Here is a 20,799-nt window from a genome sequence, read left to right on the forward strand (position 1 = left end):
TGGAACGCCTCTCACTCCAATACTACAGGCAAGTATTACATCGCTTAAGTGTCTCCAGGCTGGACTGCATAATTTCCAGGTAATACCTTATAGAGTTTCCCCAGGTGGGAGTGCCACAAGGTGAACCTAGTTACAGCAATTCTTTCTGGTTTAATTTGTCTTTTGGGGGAGATTTTGGCAACTGCAAGTGTTCTTCCTCAACACTTGAAATGTGAAAGCTGTGTTTTATTGTATCCACCAAAGCTATATATTAGCTTAAAAACAGCTTTTCTGAACTTTTAAGTTCTTATGAATTCTGCTATAAAAAAAAATCAAAGTCTTTTCTACACATAGATGATAATAGGAAAGCTACGTATACTCGATTTGGCATGTGCTCTCGGAGACGTGCTGTATATACTCATATGCACACACAACAGTCTTTGAATAAGTAACATCTGTAATGTTATAGTTACTCTGATTAATGAAGAGAAAAGCATTAGATCTCCTGAGCCCTTGAATGCTGTTCTGCAATTATGTCACAACCGATCTTTATTGCTTCAGCTGATTATTATCTCATTTCCTCATGATTGTCTTAAGTTGGCTCCTTTATAAATTAGGTCTTGTTATTAACAACAATCATTAATTACCCTTACAGAAGGCTTGTGTCTGCAGAGGGAGATGTTGCACTTATAAGTTCTGTTTTATCCAACTTTGGTTTAAATTGTTTGCTCTTGCCATTTCTGCCCAAGCTCTCAGTATGATCTGGAAGCTAGTGCATTTATCAATTATACTTCAGAATTTGTTATGTGTAATGCTGAGGTTTGTGGATAGGCTATTAAAAGCAAACCATTTAAAATGCAAATGTTGTCAGAAACAAGAAGAAAGTTGTTCTAGACCCACCAATTTTGACTACAAACTCAATGCCTCTTCAAGGGAGATGAATGAATATTGCACAGAACTGAATCTGATTAGGATGAAAAAATCATTACTAATTTCTAAAGTATGTATCTACTAAGAAGAGCGTAAGAGTGGTTGCAAGGCACGTAATTCCTCACTAAAATTGTAAAAATCCTGCCTCAAGAATCTGACAGAAGAAGGAGGTGCTTTGCTACAAACGCTGTTTGCATACTAGAGCCATTGTAAAAAAGGTAGCAGGAGCTCCAGAAGTACCCCGGTTCCCAGGGGCGAAGCCAGAAGCTGGCATTAGGCCCCAGGACTCCCCCTCCAAGAGCAGAGAGGAGCAGGCGCAAGCACAGAGAGACATCCCTTCCTGCAGCGGAGTCTGCATCCTGGCACGGGGCTGCTGTGCCCTTGTGTCTCCCCATTGGGGGCCAGCTGGATCACACCACATACCCTTTCTGCCTGTGCGTGAGGGTTTCCTTTAGAAAAAAAGAAAAGTCAATTGTGTATAGCCTAGTCTCTCAAGCTCTTTGGGATCCCTAGTTCCTAGCACTTGTTCCCTTGATGCTCTTCGCATTAGCGATTGGAGTCTGGCAGCAGCCAAATAAAATGTTTCTGGGGTTAGGTGATTGCTGGACAGAGCTTTTTTGGGTGACAGGTACCTTGACTCTGCTGGAGTTAAGCCTGAGATACCTTTATTGGCCTATAGGCAAGCCTAATGTGAGGGGCAGAAGGGATTTTAAAATTATACCACTGGAAATACTACAACATGAGAGAAAAGCTGTAGTATGCTCTTACCTGCAATATTGTGCTGCTGCAAAGAGGATAGCAGAAGGATGCAAAACTAATGAACAATTAGAAGTATGGAAAAGTTTAGCATAGATTTTTAAAGTGAACAAGACATGCAAGGGGAATTGGACGTGTTACACAAAGCAGCAGAAAGAAGACCCATGCGAAAACAGCTCTTTCAAAGAAATAAATTCTGTTTAGCAGAAAGTACCTCCTTGTTGAAATGATTGTCTGATTAAGTCATCAGTCTGTGTGGTAAAGCCAAATCACATGAATGTTAACAGACTAAACAAAACTATCTGTGACAAAATAAAGGATAACTAGGCCACCGCAGCTTTAACGTGAGAGACAAATTCAAAGTTGCAAAGGTATTTGAAACACAGCAGAAAGCATGTTTTCTTAATCCAAGTATCTAATAAGTGCTGAAAGAATGAAACGTACAATTGCAAACACATGCCCAAACTGAACGTGAGACTGCAAGGGGAAGCACGGTGTAGAGACCGGCTTTGTTTGCAATAACCCTGGAGACAATTGACACAATGCAAAGGTGTTGGCACTGGTCTCTGATAGCAAAAATGCAGCTGGAGGATGAAGCTCTGTTAATGAAACAAAGGTTTTACTAAGTCTCTTAATTAAATCTACAGTGGTATGTTCTATAACAGGTTGGCTTCTGACACCGTAAAGAAATGGATAAAAAGTGAATTCCAAATAGATAGTGGAACTGAATACAACATAATCACAGCAAGTTCCGCGCCTAAGGTTAAAATTCAAAGCTCTGCACATTTCAAATAGCAAGATCAAAATGAGTCCATTCGGCAAAGCTGTCCTGGCCTGTCTGCTAACAGATAGAAGAATTTGAAATAGTGGAATAAAAAGTCCCAAGTGTGCTTGATTGAAGAGCAGTCTGCAAATGCAGATGATCAAATCCAGTAGATAACCTATCTATGGAATTGAATTCTAGACTTCCTTTCAAAGAATGCCATGGGGCGTTGAAGAATACAGGGTGCATTAAAGGCATGTAGCAAATCTCATAATTCTGAGGCAATTTCAGAGAGGGTGGAAAAAAATCAGCATACCAAAGTTAAAATGAATAGTTGCTCCCAGGCAGAGCCATAGAAAAAATAATGTAAGACGCAACCAACAAAGAATGAGAAGACAGCAACACAACTAATTGTCACCAAAAGTGGTTTTTTCTTTGTCTGCTTTATTAAGGAAGAATCCCGTTAATAGGATCTGCCTTTTTTTTTAATTATAATATATTTGGTTGGCAAAGATATCTGCATTTCTCTAGCAGACTCTGAATGCCTTTTGATTTAATCCAGATTCTGATATAAAAAGTAATACTATTTGAGTGTAACACATATTAAATGGGTTGAAAACCAGATAACTAATAGATCAGCAGAGGAGACAGTCCTCACCTAAGGGAGAACTATCACAGATCCTCCAGCAGTTCTCCTATGGATCACCACTGCTCATTAATTTTATCAATAGTTTCAAGGGGGAATTGCTAGAAAAGACTGTGAATATCTTTGAACATAAATATATTTTAAGGACATGTCACTTTGACTAAATTACCTGGATCACATGGTAAATGGCCCCACATCTGATCCTGCATTTGACTTTATCACAGGATGTGGATCTGGGACAGCCTGTGGTTGAAAGGGTTGACACCTCTGAAGGACTGAGAATCACTGAACATGAATTCCCAAGGTGATGTGGTAGCTCATAGGCATAATTCAAACGGAGGTAGCAAGCACAGAGAAGTTTTTTAACTGTATGTAGCATAAACCCATCATTAGAATATGATCTTCACTTTGGAAAGGATGCAGACAGATTAGGAAAACATTCAGAAAAGTGCTAGAAGTACTATTCAGATTCAAAGATACAATTTAAGAATTGTTTTAATCCATCCATGTACTTCTAATTTGTTATCACTGAGCATTGCTCTAAAGGTCTCCATGGTGGCACAGAACGACATGAGATGGCTGAAAGTTTTCAGGAACGTAAAAGTTGTCAGAAAAGAACTGAACTGAAATAGGCTTGAGATCAACAAATCCCTAAGCTATTGACTAAGGGCTATGGGGATGTAGCCATCCCTTGCTAAACCAAATGCTTAGTGCTGTAGTCTTTCCAAAGCATGGGCTTAAACAGCATGCAGAATTTAAAAAGTCATAATCAGATACCTGTCAGGTTACAGACAGCCAAAAAGACATTGAAATGACCAAAATTATTAAAAATTAGAATCAATGACTATATAAGGAGACATGTTTGTGAAATCAACCTGGAAGTGTCCACTCCAATACTCATTACAACTAGTGGCAGAAGGTTAAAGAAAGACTTTGGGGATTTGAGAAGGAAGCAAGAGGAATGGCTAGATGAATATCTATACAAACCTTTCAGATATCCTTCCGCACTTACAAGTTACAAAGAGCAGAAAATCTGAAGTGTCCTCAGGACTTGCTTCGGGTCTGAAGCTGAACTTTTGCTTCAGTGGAAGAATGGGACATGTACTAATAGGAGAGAAGCTGTATGAATAGTGTGTCTTGTTCATGGGTAAGGGAGTGGCTAGGAATTAGCTAGAACAGCAGGAGGGTATTAGTACAATGACTCCAGGGAAGACAGCTGAAGATACAAACATGGTTCCAGCTGCAAATATGATATAATAAACAACAAACTTTGAACGAATGTAACAAAGAATGTGAAGAAAAGGAATGTTTCAGATTCTTCTACAACAGTGGTAGGGTGTGTGGATAATGCAGTCAGGGAACAGGAAAGTCTTATTAGTGAAAAGATATAGCCAGCATCGCTAGCACCTGGTGGGATGAATCATGTGAACAGAGCATCACATTCAGATTATAACCTGGATAACCAGATAGAGTAAGTAAAAGTAGTGAGTGGAAGGAGGGAAGACCAACTTGGTAATTATAACTCACAAGTAAAAGGTCTCAAAAGCATATGGATTGATGTACTAACTAACAAAGACCAGGGATGCTGACAGGAGTGTGTCACAAACCACCAAATCAAACCCGAGAATGGGATGAATTACCTCTTAAACATTTGTCTGCAATATCTAGGAATAAAAATAGTAGCATCTGGACAAACTCAGTTCAGCATGTGTGCTACTTTATCTCATGCAGCTAGCAGTAAACCACCACTGATAGTTTCTAAAAATCATGGATAATTCCGCAACTTGAAAGGCATGTTGTCCAGCATGGAAAAAACTATTTTTTGGACCTTGTTATGATGAATTAATTTTTAGACTGGAAACTGGTGGGTGGCTAGAGACCGGAAATTACATTGCATGTGAGCAATATCTACATGGAGGGCAGCTTCTTAACTTCAGAACAGTCCTGGGAGAGAGTGCAATGAAGGCAAATATCTGAAGTAAAAAGATCACAATACAACATGGAGAGGGAACTGTATTACATAGCAATGAGCATGCCTTAAATGTTATAAAATGCAGAAAGTTGACAAGGGAAGCTAAAGACAACAGGAAAAATCCAGGGGTAATAAGCAGTAAAAGGGGTAAAAAGCAGTAAGAAGAAGTTCTAAAGTATACCAAAACCAAAATAAACCCTCTCAACAATGTGGATCTAATACTAGCTGGAAGTGGAAAATCAGTCTTATAATCTTCATTTGGAAATCAGGGTGATGTAATCTTAACAGAAGAGGAAGATTAAGTACTTTTGATAGGATTATTAACTAAAGAGGATATTAAACAATGCCTAGTGGGATAGAGAAATTATAATAATGAATTTGCAAAGACTTTAAAGAAGTGACTGAGGAGAACTCTGGATTTTTTGCAAGAAATCTTGGAATACTGGTGAAATTTCAAAAGAGATAATGTGTTTCTACTCAGAAGAAGGAGGTGACCCAGTAACTGTGGGTTGATTAGCATGGCACCAATATAAAAGAAAATAACAGCAAAACTGACATTAGATGCATTTAATAAAGAATTCAGGAGAGGAATGTAAGTTATGTCAATCAACATAGTTTTAAGAAAAATAGGTCTTGGCATTGCACTTTTCATTTATTTTTATGAGATTATGGGTTTAGTTTGTAAGTGTCTCAGCCTAGGCTTTTGTAAGGAAGTTACCCCATGACGTTCTAATCTTAACACAGTATATGGTATCCCACCTATCAGTAGGTATCAGAGACTACTTTAAGCAAGTTAAGAATGGGCTGATTTAAAGAGCACAAGAAAGAGTTGCTGGTATAGACGTCATCATGAAATGGGATTATGGCTAATGAGAGTCTGCACAGACTGGTATGTTCAGCACTGCTGGCTGTTGTAATCAGGTGGTCAGAAATACGTACATACCCAATGTTGATCAAATTTGCATCAAGGATGTATGTGCCATATTGTGTATGCGGCACCTGCATACCTACGTAGCTGCTACTACATCTATGAAAAGGAGACAGTGCACGGAGCAGAGCTATCGGGGGCTACAATCTCTCTTTTTTTCTCTAGTAAATATGTTCTTGTAGGTAACAGGGCAGTTCTGCAGCTAAGGTGCACAAATGTCACAGAGAAATTTGACCTGACAAACAAACAGATTCTAAATATTGCAAAATATAAAATAAGACATTTAGGAACAATGGATGCAAGCTGTCCTTACAGACTGAGGAATGTGTCCTAGGAGACAGAGGTGGAGAAAAGCCATGTTGTAGTGGAGAAACGTGTGAACATGCAGTCCCATTGCAGTGCTGCAGAACTGCATTTGGGCTAGTGCAGTTCTTGGTTGCCTGTACAGGAAATATTAAATAGAAATAAACAGACAGACTGCTGCTGGAACAGATGTTAAATACCCTCACACTGTGTAGGTAGTTATGGCTTCCACACTTTGAGAGAGGAGACTGTAAAGCTGGGGATGGTGTAAAGAGAAAGCCTCACACAGAGCTCAGTAACTGAAGAAAGTGCCTCACACTGACAAGTCACACAAAATTTATTTGCTTATTTTGTCAGAGTGAAGACAGAGGGGTACTTTACTACAGTATGTAAACTCCCTTCATGGAAAATACTGGATAATAGAAGTTCAGTAAATTAGCTGAGAAGAACAGAAGGATAAATTGCTGAGCAAGTTTTATTAGAAATAAAGAAAACTGGAGGCTTCTTTTTTTTTTCCTGGTCCATTCTGTTTGCTTTTGCCAGTGAATCATGGTTGGCGTATACTACCAAGACTTTCCATAAGCTGATATTTCAGGTCACATCAGGCATATGTTTTGAAAACCTTTTGCTGTCAAATACATCATATTGGCCTCAGTAAAAATTAACTGGGAGAAATCTAATGGTCTGTGATGTACAGATGAAACTGTAGGTTCTTCTAGAGTTAAACTACCAATTTACAAAGGAAAATTTTAACAAGTCTGGGAAATAACTTCTTGGAGACTTACTGAGAAAGCATCAATATGATGAGATAACAGCAACTCTTTAATTTCTACTGGTGTGGCAGATTACAGTAGAGATCAAGTAACATCCCTTGCTGAAGGGGTGGTTATGACAAACTGAAACAACGTGCAGGCAGATGCTCAACTTTACAACTGCCTTATCAAGGAAAGGCTGCTGTGAGAATTATGTTTCTGCATAAAAAAGTGATTGGGGCTATCAGGGTAGATGATTTTGCCCTTGATGGACTTATATACCAATGATATGGTGTTGTCATATCACCATGAAGCCATGCATCACAGTGTAGAAATGTCACCCTAACTGCCTTCCTGGGTATTGAGAAGTTTAAAATCAGACCTTGGAGTATCTTTCTTTTGGCTAAAGAAGGAGGCTGGCACTGAAGGCAGAGTAAGTAGAAAATTTGCATTGGATGTAGGAATCATGTAAGATTCTGCGTATGCTAAAGTTGCATGATATGGCTGATCATCCCTTGCTCCAAATCTCAGGTGACTGCCCCTATGTGGTGTTAAGCGCAATTTGGGTTTGGCTGGGGAATACCCTCTGGGACAATGCCAGGGAGATCAGCACTGGGAGCCAGCACAGCATCTCTGATTCCTACATCTGGGTCTGGAGATCCCACCCCAAACTCCCACTGGTGAATATGGCTTTTCCTCTGTGAAGCAGTGTTAGAAAATGGAGGTCATGTTGCCCTTTTTCCTGTCTGTCTTGCACTATTATCTTACAAATGCTTGGGCAGAGTCCTTGGGATACAAGTGGCCAACTGGAATATGTTATAATACAAAAATCGGTAGGTGTGTCAGAAGCTTGGGTGTCGGCTGCCCTGCTGACATCAAAAGTAGGGAACTGTAATTAGTGATGCTACTGCGTTTTTTTCTTGGAGGACCTGGCCACATAATCTGAAGTTCGATTAGATTATATGGGCTAAATATATGCAGGAGTAACTGCCTCCTTACCAGCAACGCACGATTCAGTTGCTCAGTGCTGCAGTACAGCTCTGTTGTAAAAACCTGCCTTTGTGACCCAAATGACACGCAGCCTTTCAGGTGGGAAGCTGTGACTGCCAAAGCAGAGGGAGAGGGTATAGGGTCATGCACTCTCTATGTTGTTGTACCTCGTGAGCCAGTGTCAATGGGCAGTAATGCACTGCTTGGGGCTGAGAATGGCTGAGACACTCAGGCTTGTCCATTCGTCCAAATCCACATCGCTGCTGAACCAGGAACAGGTTAGGAACATCATTTGGAGCCAGACCAACCCCTGTCAACTGGCTGAGTGCTGTCCTGCCTCCAGAGTAGATCCCAGTCTATGTTTCAGGTGGCTGCAAGGGGAGCATAAATATTGACAAAGCTAGGGTTTTCCCCTGCTTCTTTTTTTCCCCCTCTCTTTTCTGTATGATTTTCCACTTAACCCATAGCTGTCAGAGGAGGCAAGTCTGTGCTGCTTTCTAGCTGAAAGTTTAATAAATCAGACCTTTTGGTTTTGGATTAAATTCTACTTCAGGTCAGGTCATTTGTGGAAAGTGGTTTTGGAACCTATGACTCAGTATCTCCACATTAGAGAAAACTTCCCTCCCTAAAGTACACAGGCTTGAGTAAACGTTAGAATAATTGTAGGATAATTCCCAGGAGTGATTCACAGTGTATGGGAGTACAAGGCCACATATTAATTGTGTGGATCTAGTAACAGTAGTTGCCTTATTTGCTCTGTAATTCATCTTTGATCCTGCACTGCAATAGTAGTAAGCAAACTTCCCCTAAATAGGCAAAAATGCATTTTGGGATGAGTTAGGACCTTCAGAGTTTGGTCCCAGGCAGGCAAGGTAGAAAGTGTAAATGTTTTTTAATGAAAATTTAGCAAGGTGAAATCAAGCTCGTTGGAGAACTGGCTGAACAGACTGTAAGGGTCCTTGCTCTTGGATAAGAACTTCAGAGCACCCATCCCAGTGCAAATTAAGGTCTCTCTTTAGAGTAGGGAAGTGGCATTTTCAGGCTGTCACTTTTGGTGGCAATGCAGGACACACATACAGGACTTAGCTTCTGGGGACTGGATGTAAAAGATGCCCCTAATGCAACACTGTATTGTTGCTCGGGAAGAATGTAGCAAAATGACAATATTTTAACACTGAAAATGCAAATGCAGAAGAGCAAATGAAATAGTTCAGCTTACAAATACCGATGCTTTCCTGTAAAAAGTCTGGTGGCTGAGTTTCAAGGTGTAACCGGGTATCAGGGATTGATGGCTCCTGAGACAGCCTCGAACTGCCTGCCTTCTCCAGAGACACCTCCCTTAACAGCAGGTTTGAGAAGTCAGCATCACTTTCCGTTCTGCCAAATTTATGTCCTTATTAATCAAAAAATCTCATCTTCCTTTGGCTTCAGGTGATTTTTTTTTTCTTAGAGCATCGTACGACTACCCGAGCAAAAAGAAAAAAAAAAAGAAAGAAAAGAAAACCAGAATTGTGTCAAGGTGAGCTTCCAGTGACAGCTGTCTTTTATTCCCTTTTTTTTCTAGCACGCCCCTTTTGAGGGTTCTTGTCAAGTACGAACTTTCCCCCCGCCTCTCTCTCTCTCTCTTTCCGAGCGACTTCTGATCTCAGAAATGCATTTTATACGTTTGATGGATGAAGCGATCAATTTCTTTTTCGACCGAGCATTTTTGGTTTGGAATAAATTGGCGGCGCTTTTTCCTCCCTGCCTGTTTGTGTATTTGTTTTGTTTCCTCCTCCCCCAAGGTAAATCTAGACCGCTGTAATGGCATCGATGTATACAGTACGTGTCGTTTAAATAAGACGTTTTATCAAGCGTCTTTAAATCTGCGGTCAGCCTCATTTAACCTCTAAAATTACGCTTAACAGGCGACCTTCATTAGCCAAATTGGAAGGAACGTGCGGTATGTTTTAAGCAGTGTCGTTTCCACGCTGACACACACACACACCGCCTCCGCAGCGAGAGAGGGATTTATTTGATCGCGGAGGGTGGGGTAAAACGTGGAGGCAGCTACACTCCGCGCCCCTCCTTGCCTGGGCACATGGGTGTCCGTGGCATGGAGCCCCGCAGGACGGTTTGCAAGCAGTTGGTCTCAGGTTTGCGAGGTCGTTTCCCCCCACCCCGTCCTGCTCGGAGGGATGCAGGATTCGTGCCGCCCGGCCGGATTAGTTATTTATTTATTTATTTATTACCTTGCGAGCAGGCAGGGCTTGCCGGGGGAGCCCTCGCCGCCCCCGGGTTGCCTGTCCCAGAGGACACCAATTAAAGGCACTAATTGGACAGCGATACATCAAAGTCCGCCGCTGAGACTGGCTCCTCCGAGCTCCGGGGGTCCTGTAGTCAGGCTTTTGTTTTAGGCACCGGCGTTGCTTCAGGTTTCCGTGTCGGGCGGCGAAGGGGGCAGCAGGGACGCACACCCGCGCATAACACACCCACGCACCCGGACGACTCCTCCGGCCCGCTGCCCGAAACCCTCGCGTTTCCCTGCCCGTGGGTGGGTGCGCCCCACGCTCCCCTTCGGGGCGCGGAAAAACTCCGTTGGCTCGGGGCTCCCGGCTCAGCGGGAGGACGTGTCACCGCTGACCCTCGCATGCTCTCACCCAGGAAACCCACCTCTCCGTGGGCAGCGTGGCCACCGCTCTCTTTGCGGCCAAACTTTGGTGGCTCCCAGGGGGTCTTCGGTGACTCCTCGTCCCCAGGAGTTAGACGGGGCCGGCGGACCCGCGCTGCCCACGGGTGCTGGGAGCTCCCACCCTCGGGCTGCTGTGGAGAGGGGACGCGGGGCCCTACCCCTAGCACAGCCCAGGCGCTCCCTTCGGGCTGCCTTCACTGTGCTCCGGGGCGAGCCTCTTTGGGGCAGCAGGTGTTTCTCCGAGCCCGGGATCACCTCTCGAGTTTGGGCAGGCGCCTGAAACAGCCCTTCCAGGGGGGATGAGGGCATCAGGTAAATAGGTCTGTGTTTGGAGAAGGGCTAAGGAGAGCGAGGAGGCAGTTACACACCGGGACACTGACCAGTAACCGCGGTCTCTTCCCTGTTTTCCATCTCTTCTTCGAGAGATGCAACAATTCTCCCGGTTACCAAACGGCTTGCTTCAACTTTCGGAGCGGTTTCATTAACCCTGAGTTACTCGGGACCCTGTGCTTTTCCAGGTGCGGCTCGCCCGAGACCGAGAGAAGAGCTGGCGTTTGCAGGAGAGGAGCAGGGATGCTCCGCCGGCTTCATCCCGAAGCAGGCGGGCAACGGCCCCGGGGGAGGCCGGTAGAGTGCAAGGCTAGGCTGGGGGAGACGCAGGGCTTGGGCAAAAGCAGGGCCGGTGGGGCATATATACGTATGGATCTCAAACAGGCAGTCAGGGGCAGAAAATGACAGTCGTCCTCGCAGCCGGGGCTTGGCATCCCCAGGCTGAGCAGCAGCGCGGTTTGCGCATTACTGCGTGGTTAAAAGCTGGTTTTTTAACGTGTCCGTGGTTTCGCTGCGGCGCGTAAGAGCCGATAGATACGGCAGGGATGGAGTTTGGCAGTGGTCCCCTTTCCACCGCACCTGCAGCTCCGCTCCCTTCCTCAGACCGGGGAGGATGTGCCGGGAGAGCGAGGAGGTGTTTGATCATTTACTGCCCACGGAGGCATTTGGTTTTGATTTTGCAAACGCTTCCCTTTAAGTAATTGTTCCTGTAAGAGCGTATACCTTTCACTGGGCTTCGCTGCGCTATAAATAATCTCGATGAAGATGCAAGGATATGACTTTCACAAGATTGGACAATTGATTAAATCTGTGACCTGCAATTGCGAATAATCTTGGAAGGCTATTTAAACAGATGAAGGCCTAAATTGTCTTGCTTGTATCTGAATTAATTTCTCATTCATCATCATTATGGAGTGATTGGTTCTATTCAGGCTTTGCAGCCTGCTGGAACGAAACTGGATTTAAATGAGACTGTAACACAATTTAAATGCTCCCCAGCTTTAACGAGGCCAATCGAGCAGCTGCAATAAATACAAATATTTTTCTAAACAGCCTTGTTTTAAATAATTACTTAATACTTTCATGTGATGTTCTTAAGTGGCAATTTCTGTCTCTGAAGTCCCAGGCACTTCTTTGCAGAGAGGGCAGCAGGGAAAACCACTTCGTGTGTTTGCTTTGTGCCTATATGTGCATGCAATACACCGACGGAGATTCTTTAAAATGAGGTGTGTAAATATTAGTGTAAACCTGTGCTACATTCTTGGTCGCAGGTACACTCAGTTTAACCGATTAAAACAAAAAAAGCAAACGGTGAATTGGAGGCCAGAGGTTGTGATTTATTTGTTTTCTTGTTTGAAGGTCCTGAACTAGCTATGTCTTCTTCCCCCTACTTAAAAAGAGAAAGAAAAGAAGAAAAACTTTCCAAAGACAGGGACCAGTTCTGGCCAGGACCTGCCCTAATCGACCCTAACCGCATCGCTTCCCCGGTACCAGCTCTCCAGACCTGCGCGGGGGTCAGCCCATCCGCGGGTGCGGAAGGGGAACGGGACCCTCCCGCCTTACAAAAGGAGCAGCGAGAAGATCTGGAGGGAGCAGGCAACAAACAAGGGGCTCCGGGGAGAACGATGCAGCAAAAGGACGTGGGACGGGTTTCCCTCCCCCTTTACACCCACCGAGGAACCTGATGCGCCTAAATGAAGCCATTTGTGTTAACGAGACTCCAGCTCATCCTGACGTTGGCTTTACCCCAGGGTGATGCTATTGTAAGCGGCAGGACAGCGGGCCTTGGGGTGACATATGGTGGAGGGTGTTTTCAGGGGCTAAACTCAGTAGTAAAATAAAGTAGCCGGGCGCGCAGGAGAATAATGGAAAACAAAAGGATCCTTCAGACAGAGAAGCCAAAAAGCTAAAGGAGCCGCATGCCTTTCTGCAGGTGCCGGCAAACGACCGAACAACCCAGCAGAAAGTGTGAAATATGGGGAGCCGATTTTCTAATGATTTGGGCGCTGGAGTAAAGAATAGTGCTGGGAAAGCAGATCCGATCCAGTTTAATCATACAACCTTAATAAAAACATATAGTCTGAGACGGGAAAGTAAGCGGCAATCTCGGTGCTATCTCACTTAATGGTTTAGGAGGTGACACATAAAACACAACAAAGATGGGCTGAGTGATTTGATAGTAACGGAGCAATTTAATGCGCGAGTTACAGCACTGCTCCGCGGGATCGTTTAGCCTTAGCCCGTTCTCTAGAGCTCATCTTCTTCCTCTTCTGGTCCTTTTTTTATTAGTATTATTATTATTCAGTTGTTTAAAATGAGCATTATCCCAAACATATGCAGCGCAATCAGCTCGGTCACACTTACAAGAACACGCTTTAATAAGGCAATCAATCAAACGCTAACAAGGCGGGGAAGGCCTTTCGGAGCGGAATTTGGCTGGCTGGGAAGCAGAGCCGATGCGGCACACGGGGTACCCCGAAGACCGCTCCGCGCCCGCTGGTGACAGGCGGGGGCGGGTGCCCACCGCCGGCTCCCCGGGGGCCGCGCTGCCTCCACGGCAGCGGCGAGGGCATTTCCCCCCGGGGCCCCGGCCCGGGCCTCACCCTAATTCCTCGAAGGGTCTCATCCCCGGCCGGGGCGACGCAAGGGAGACCCGCCTGCCTGGTGGCAGTGGCTCGGGGCCAGAGGCAGAGCCTGCTGCCAGCTGGGTGCCCCGTGTCTGCCCCCGCCGCCGGCTATGCCCCACGCGTGCCCGGAGCCGGCTCCCGGCATGGGGCCGCGGGTACCCCCACCGGCGGCGAAGGCGTTAACGGCACCGGCCCCACGCAGCAAAAGGAAAATTTCATTATGAAGTAATGAGTAATTCCTCCCAGTGAGATGTATTGTTGTATCTTCCACTTCAATTTAGGAGCACAGCGGCTCAATTACCTAGAAAATACAGTCAATTAAAGGCTGCTGATTGGACACGAGGACGGATCATCGATCTTGTACTTTCCAATATCGCTCCAGACACCTCATTTTCCCTCCCCTATTAACTGAAAATACTCTTGGCATTACCGCGACCCGCAGCCTATTTACCTGTCGCAGGCAATCTCTGCCCTGTGACCGAGCCACGGAGAAATTCACAGCCGCCCTTCGCCGCAGCATCCTCCGAGAACGGGCGGCCGGGAGGGCGGCAATGGCCGCCCGGAGCAGCGGGGGAGAGAGGGGACGGTGCCGGCTGCGGGCGAGCCGCGTCCCAGGCTCCCGGTCTCTGCCTCCCGGCTGCCCGCCCGTTAAGGGGGGATGGTGTCTCCTTTACGGGTGGAAGCGGTACACAGAGGGTTAAATAGTCTCTCTCTCACACACAGCTAGATATATAAAATATACGTATTCGAAAATATATATATATATATATATATATATATATATTGCCCTGCGCCCTAGCCGGCCGCATTCTGCGAACTGGGCATTTTGCAGCAGCAAACTGGTGCCGCGGTCTTTCCGCAGGCGACGCACGACAGCAGCTCTGGCCGGATCCTGCCCTGCGATCGCGGCCCAGCAGGTGCCTCCGCTTGGCCGGGGAAGGGCGAGTCGTGGGCATTCTAGGACCCCCCGGTTTTGCTGGGCAGCGCTCAGCTGCCCCCCCCCCCCCCCCGCCTCTTCAGCGCTCCCTTCTCCTGGGGTCGCCGGGTCGTGGGGGTGGGGGGGTGTATCAGGCACTTGCTCCGCAGCTCCCGGTTTGTCGGACTGGTTCTTCTCCTCTCTGCTAAAAGACAAAGTAAGGAGGGGAAAGGCTTGCAAAGCTCGGATGTTGTCCGGCGCTGCCCTGGGACGCTGTTTCCAATTGTTATTTCCGGGGGGGGGGGGGGGGGTGTGAATCTATTTGTGAGTGTCCAAAAAAGGGCCATCGGTTTCCATGTCCATGAGGACATCTCATTCAGAAAGGGCGGAACAATCTGCCCTTAATGATTTAAAGATGGTGACTTTGGATCTGTTTTTAAAAAGCTCTAATAAACAAATTTTTTTTTGATTGGAAAAATATATCCTGGCACGCCTGTGTCTCTTCCCTGCTCTCCATCCGCTATAGGGAAGAGCTGCTATTCACTCCCTGTCCTAAGGACAACAAGTCTCCGGTGTGACAATAAACCAGAGGCTCCTCAGCAATTTAACACAAAGTAGATAGCGGAGGTGTCAACACGTCTTTGTTCTGCCCAGCATTTCTTTTCCTGCTTGTTGAACTGTAACTATTAGAAATTGCACGGAGGTGAAATTCGACTTAAGCAACACTTTTACTTTTTTTTTTTAAGCAAACACAATAAAAATATGGGTGATATGTTGTTAAAATGTGTCTGTTGTTGTTATCCTTGTTGGTGGTGTTATTGTCGTTGCAACAAATTATGACAGTGTATTCTTTGGGCTAATTTAAAATAGAATGAAATAAACGATTCCTGTTTTGGAAGAAACTGCTACCCAGCCCGGTGTCCGTGGTTTTTTAAATTTTAGGTTGACAGAAATCCAAGCAAAACCAATGATGCTACCTCCTTCCGAAATACCTGCAAGAGGAGGTGGGGGGGCTTGTGAGAGAAATACTCCTCAAGAAGGAAGAGGGACCAGTGTGAAGGACACATACAGATGCAAAGATTAGGGGTGGGGAAGGAAAGACAAAACCCAACGCATGAATTAAATAATAATTTAAAAAAAAAAAAAAAAAAAAAGGAAAGAAAGAAGACGCAGGACGCAGCAAGCAAAAGCCAATGAGAGGACTGAAGGCTGAAGTACAAAGGAAGGGAAATCGCCTTTGCTCCAATTTACAGACTGGTGATTGTCTGAAGGAGTTGTGCTCCCTGTCACCTAATCTCTTCCCTCGGCGGCTTGTTAGCGTTTGGCACGGTGTCTCTGCTCACAGAGCATTATACATTCGATATTCAAAAACCCTCCTTACATATACATCACTTGCTAATTTCGTCAGTGCGGGCACATTTCAGCGACTGATAATAGGACTTTGTTATTTAAAGGACAAATAGCTCTGACCCATAAAGAGGCAGGAGCTCGTATTTTTTCCCTACCAATTCCAGCCTGCCTCTTAAAAAATAAAAGTTGGAGTGAAAGAGGAGACGAAATGCTGGATTTCTGCTCGAAACGAAGGAGGAGACAAGGGAAAGTAAAGAATGCAATTAAACCACGAAAGTAATGTACAGAATGTCAGGTTTTCTTTATGGTAAAGCATTGTTTTTCTCTATAGAGATAACTGGATAATACTGTTAAGCTGCAATCCAGAAACCTTTTGTTTTTGCTGTTTGCTCGTTGTTTTTTATTTTCTGAACACTCTGGTAGATTACATCTTTGCTTTCTTCATGCGCACAAGCCATTTCGTTATCGAGATAATGTTTCTTTCAAGTATTTCAGATTTTCCTTCTCCGTCTCGTAGGTTTGTGCATAAGGTTTGTTGCTGCGACCCCCAGAAGCCCCAGCCCTTGGTAAGAAGTCTATCCATGGAAAAGAAAGTCCCGGCTCATTTCTATAGGTTACCGAAGTGTATTTCATACGGGTTGGTTTTCTTCCTCTTCCGTGCCTAAAATCCTTCTCGGAGACAAATCACTAGTCATTTCTTTCCTTCTTCTTTTTCCTCTTGGAATGTAGAACCTTTTAAGACTGAGCTATTTTTAGTCTTTTTTTTTTTTTTCCCCCCGTAGGTGTCCACTTCTGGGGAGAGAACACGATTAAATAAACATCGGCTGTAGGTACATTAACTCGAAGAGAAGCCCTGGAAAGGGGCGAGTTTTTAGTAACCCTGAGACGCAGGCTTATCTCGTTAAAGGTACTTCTTCCCGCTGGTCCATGGAAACTGAGGTGGCTTTGCTCAGCACAGAGGGCGTGAAAGTGAGGAAAGAGTCAGTCCTGGTTGTGGCCGAACAGGTAAAGTCTGATCCGGAGGGTCTCTGCGCCAGCCCGTTGGACTGGCCGCTGTGGCAAGCCAGGCAGGAGCAGGGGTTGCCCCCGGCGCTGCTGAGTCCATGAGTCGGGGCGGGGTAGAGAGAGGGATGCCTGAAGGCGCACAGCAGTTCTGGTCTCGGGTAGGGGTGGGAGAGGACCCTGAAGGTGTCCAGCGGCCTCAGGGGGGTGCTGAAGGGGGCGGCGGCAGAGGCCGACGTGGCGCCGATGCCCATGTGGGAGTAGTAGGGCAGGGGCAGGTGGGAGGGGAAGGGGTAGGGCAGGTTGCCGGTGGCCGCCGCGTGGCTCATCATGTACGTATAGAACGCCGGGTCGGCCGGGTGAGGCCAGGTCATGGCCAGGCGCTGCCGCTTGTCCTTCATCCTGCGGTTCTGGAACCAAACCTGCGGGGAGAGGGGAGGCGAGAGCCGTCACCCGCCGCCGCCCCGCTCCGCCCGCCCGCCCGCCCGCCGGCCCCGGCCCTGGCGGGTCTGCCGGCGAGCGGAGACCGGCGCCAGCTCTCGCTCCCAGGGGGAGTTGTCATCGCGTACGGAGGGATCAGTTAAGCCCTTACAGGGAGACCCAGTGGAGCAGCCTTTTTGGGGTGCTTGTTTTCCTTTCCTCTTGCTAGGGCTTGTCCTGCTGACCCCCCCGCCCCCGACTCCGGGCAAGCCCGGCGGCTCTGCCTGCTTACTGCCGTTTTGCAGCCAGAGCTACCTGGGATTATTGTTGTCGGTTTTATTTTCATGTGCAAATGTTTTTGAAAAGGCAAAGCCAAGCGAGATCAAAACAAGAGCTGCTACTGGCTTCCTCTTCCCTCCCCCAAGAGCTGAGCGAGGTTTGGACTGGACTGCAGAGAGGATTAAAAATAATCTGCTAGGGAGAGGCCGGATTAGCGGTGCTGGCTGGGATGGCTCCGGGAGCCGTGTTCCCTCTCCCGCATTGCTGCTTGCTGCAGGGTGCGGGCAGGGCCAGGAAAGGGGCGGGGGGGGGGTGGGAGGAGTGGGGGGGGAGGGGGAGAGGGAGGGTTGTGCTGGCGAAGTGCTTTCCCGAGTTTTGCAAGGAAGTTTGGCCATATAGATTTATATCGTGCTAATTGGAAACATGTCCGAGCTGTGTGTACCTTGATGGTGGTTTCTGGCAGATTTAGAGCAGCCGCCAGTTCACATCTCCGGGGCCTGGACACGTAGTTCTCCCGGTAAAACTCCTTCTCCAGCCGGGCGATCTGCTCGCGGGTGAAGGCGGTGCGGTAGCGGCGCATCTGGTCGCTGGCGCTGCAGACCAGCGAGCCCTGGGAGCCGCCGCTGCCTCCGCTGCCCTTGGGGTGATCCCCCCCGCCGCTGGGGCTGCCGGCCAGCGCCTCGGAGCACGGCCCTGCGTGGGGAGCCCGGAGCAGAGACACACGCTCGGAGGCGGGCGGGCACGGAGGGATGGTAGCCACCCGCCGCCCCAGCGAGCTCCCTTCTCCCCCCCGCCCTCCCATCCCTCCCCATTCGCCTTTTCTGTGACTGCCCGGGTGTACTGAGGATGCCGGGGAGACATCCGAGAGGGACCCGAGGGAAGAGCGGGGATGCAGCACCGGTTAAGGGTTTGACGGGTGTTTACTCACTCTGGCTGAAAGGCTACCTGGCCCACACACACACAAACACACGCACACACACCCCGCCCTGAGAGTGCCTGTTCGATGCCCCTCCGCTCGCTTCCCGCACTGTGAAGCCTGAGGCGGCCGCCGCAGCATCCCCCGACCCTGAGCGGCTCGGAAAGGCAGGTGTGCCCACCGCCCGAGCCGCACGGCTCCGCGGCCCCTTTCTCCAGACCAGCGAGGGCCCAGGACCGGAGCAGCCGGCAGGCAGGGACCCTGCTCCCTCCGAGGGGGAGGTGAGGCCTCGGGGACTCTTCGCTCAGCCTCCAAAGCCCAGGACGGGGTATTTTCAGCGAGCCTCGAAGGGACGAGAGAGGGCAGACAGCGCTCTCCGCGCTTCCCGGCTTCTTCTTGAAGTGATGGAGGAATGGGGAGGGGGGAGAAGTGGGTTGTTGTGGGGTAGGGGGGGGGGTCTGCCGGGCTGGGAAGGTGGGAATAAGGAGTGGGGGCAGGGGGAAAAGGGGCCTGGCCGCTGCGTTTGCTTTCAAATGCAACTCTCCCTCATTGTGCCCGAGACCAAAGGCAATTAATTCATTGGGACCATTTCCGAGCTGGCGCCATCGAGACATAGAAGTGACAAGGTAATTTGGACCTCTCCTCTTCCCCCCCCCCTCCTTTTTTTTTTTAACCCAACGTGCAAACAAGGACCTCGCTGCCGCACTTGGGGCAGGCAGGAGTCGGCGAGCGATTTTACGGTCTTTATGGGCGCTTCCGCACCCGCCCGGCCACATTTCACCCTGCAAAACCACAAACGGCTCTCGGCCAGAAAACCCGTTTGATCTTGCTCCCCCACCCCGCCAACACATACAAAAAACCCCGCCGGTGGGGAGGATCGGAAGGGATTTCCTGGAGCATGCACTGTCCAGGCGATGGGGAAGAATAAAAAAATAAAAAAGATGGAGGGGGAGAGTGGGTGGTGGTCTCGGCCAAGGGGGTCCTACGGGACAAGCTGCAGACCTGATGCATCCACGGCGGGAAGCCTGGCTCCCCTCCAGGGACGCGGGGGCTGCCCGGTGTCGTGTCCTCTGACTCCCAGACAAGCCTCCCGGTGGCAGGGAGCTGAGGAATCAGCCAGGAAAGGAGATCCCCCCGCACACACCCCGATTTCGCTGCCCCTCGCTCAGCTGGCGAGGGGAAGACCCCCTCCGGCACTTCCCCCCCCGTCCCCCCCCAGTGCTGCCCCCCAGCCCGGGAGCGGGCGGGGGGCCGGAGGCATGGGAAGGAGTTGGGTACCTTTGCTGTGCTGGTACTCGGCGCTCCCCGTGGCGCAGTCCGGGGTGCAGCTCACCTCGATTTCCTCATAGAAATCCGACTCGGTGTCCGAGCTGCTCTGCTGCCCTTTGCTGGTGGGGGGCTCCGGGACGGGGGGCTGCTGTCCGGCCGAAAGCAGTGCTGCCGCCGCCGAGCGGCTCTCCGGCACCGTCCCTGTCCCTGGCAGCACCTCCACCTCCTCTTCGTCTTCTCCTTCGCCACCTCCTCCTCCTCCTCCTCTCTCCCGGGACGACAAGGGGCCAGGTCTGGGGCTGAGGCAGTTCCGATGGATCATCTTCTCCGGCGGCTCCGCAGCGGGGCTCCCCACTGCTTCGGACAAATTAGGCACCCTCTTGCCAACTAGAGCGCCAAGTTGTGTCCCTTCCAGAAACATCACCATCTCCTTCCTGGTTTCCATTGTGACTTTGCTTAAGGGAGGGGGGAAAAAAATCCAGATCTCTTCCCCCCCTCCCTCCCGCTCCCGCCCCAGCCTTGTACAAACCCAGCAACCCTCTCCTGCCAATGCAGAGGAGCAAGCGGTGAGATAGGGTGACCTTGTGATGCGAGCGCTACACTCTGCTGTGCTGCTCTGGGAGGGATCACCATTGCCCTCTTCTTTCTAAGCTGTCATCCTCAATGGTGCAGTCGTCATTACAGTACCACCGGTGACGCCACACATTGATTGCCAGTGGATAAATAGAAACGTCTGCCATGGGGAAGATGAAAGGAAGAGCCGGAGCTAATGGGCTAAATGCGTGATGCACCAGGTGTAGGAGCCCGAGATGGAGAGGGAAGTGTGAAAAAGAGATGCATATGGAGCTGAGCTGCAAAGAGGTTGTAACATGCGGAGAGAGTTCCGCAGGGGGAAGCCTTGCCTGACAATTAAATAGCCTTTTGACTGCTTTTAGCCACAACCTTGGTGTAGAATTGAGGCGAAGATCCCTAGCTGCATCCTGGAAGTGAGAAGATACGT

General features: G+C 48.3%; 1 protein-coding gene across 2 annotated transcripts; it reads right to left on the reverse strand.

The window, feature by feature from the left end:
- Positions 1–16,806: 16,806 nt before the first annotated feature.
- On the reverse strand, positions 16,807–20,566 carry EVX1 (even-skipped homeobox 1). Of its 2 annotated transcripts, XM_030010459.1 has the most exons (4): positions 20,347–20,566; positions 19,809–20,254; positions 18,057–18,307; positions 16,807–17,337 (listed from the first exon to the last, which is right to left on the reverse strand). In XM_030010459.1, exons 1-4 carry the CDS (start codon positions 20,430–20,432, stop codon positions 16,807–16,809), a joined length of 1,314 nt encoding a protein of 437 aa, XP_029866319.1. In that variant the 5' UTR covers positions 20,433–20,566. The 2 variants fall into 2 exon arrangements, with proteins under 2 accessions (XP_029866319.1, XP_029866318.1); XM_030010458.1 differs by having other exon boundaries at positions 19,809–20,391.
- Positions 20,567–20,799: the final 233 nt, after the last annotated feature.

The sequence above is a fragment of the Aquila chrysaetos genome, chromosome 3, assembly GCF_900496995.4.
Source record: "Aquila chrysaetos chrysaetos chromosome 3, bAquChr1.4, whole genome shotgun sequence".
Lineage (NCBI taxonomy): Eukaryota > Metazoa > Chordata > Aves > Accipitriformes > Accipitridae > Aquila > Aquila chrysaetos.

Excerpts from the sequence above, each read along its gene's own strand:
- EVX1 (XM_030010459.1), bottom strand. The coding sequence starts at position 20,432 with ATGGTGATCCCTCCCAGAGCAGCACAGCAGAGTGTAGCGCTCGCATCA. Across the intron at positions 18,308-19,808 it reads CGAGTACCAGCACAGCAAAG|GGCCGTGCTCCGAGGCGCTG; the intron begins GTACCCAACTCC and ends CTCCCCACGCAG. Across the intron at positions 17,338-18,056 it reads TGCCAGAAACCACCATCAAG|GTTTGGTTCCAGAACCGCAG; the intron begins GTACACACAGCT and ends CTCTCCCCGCAG.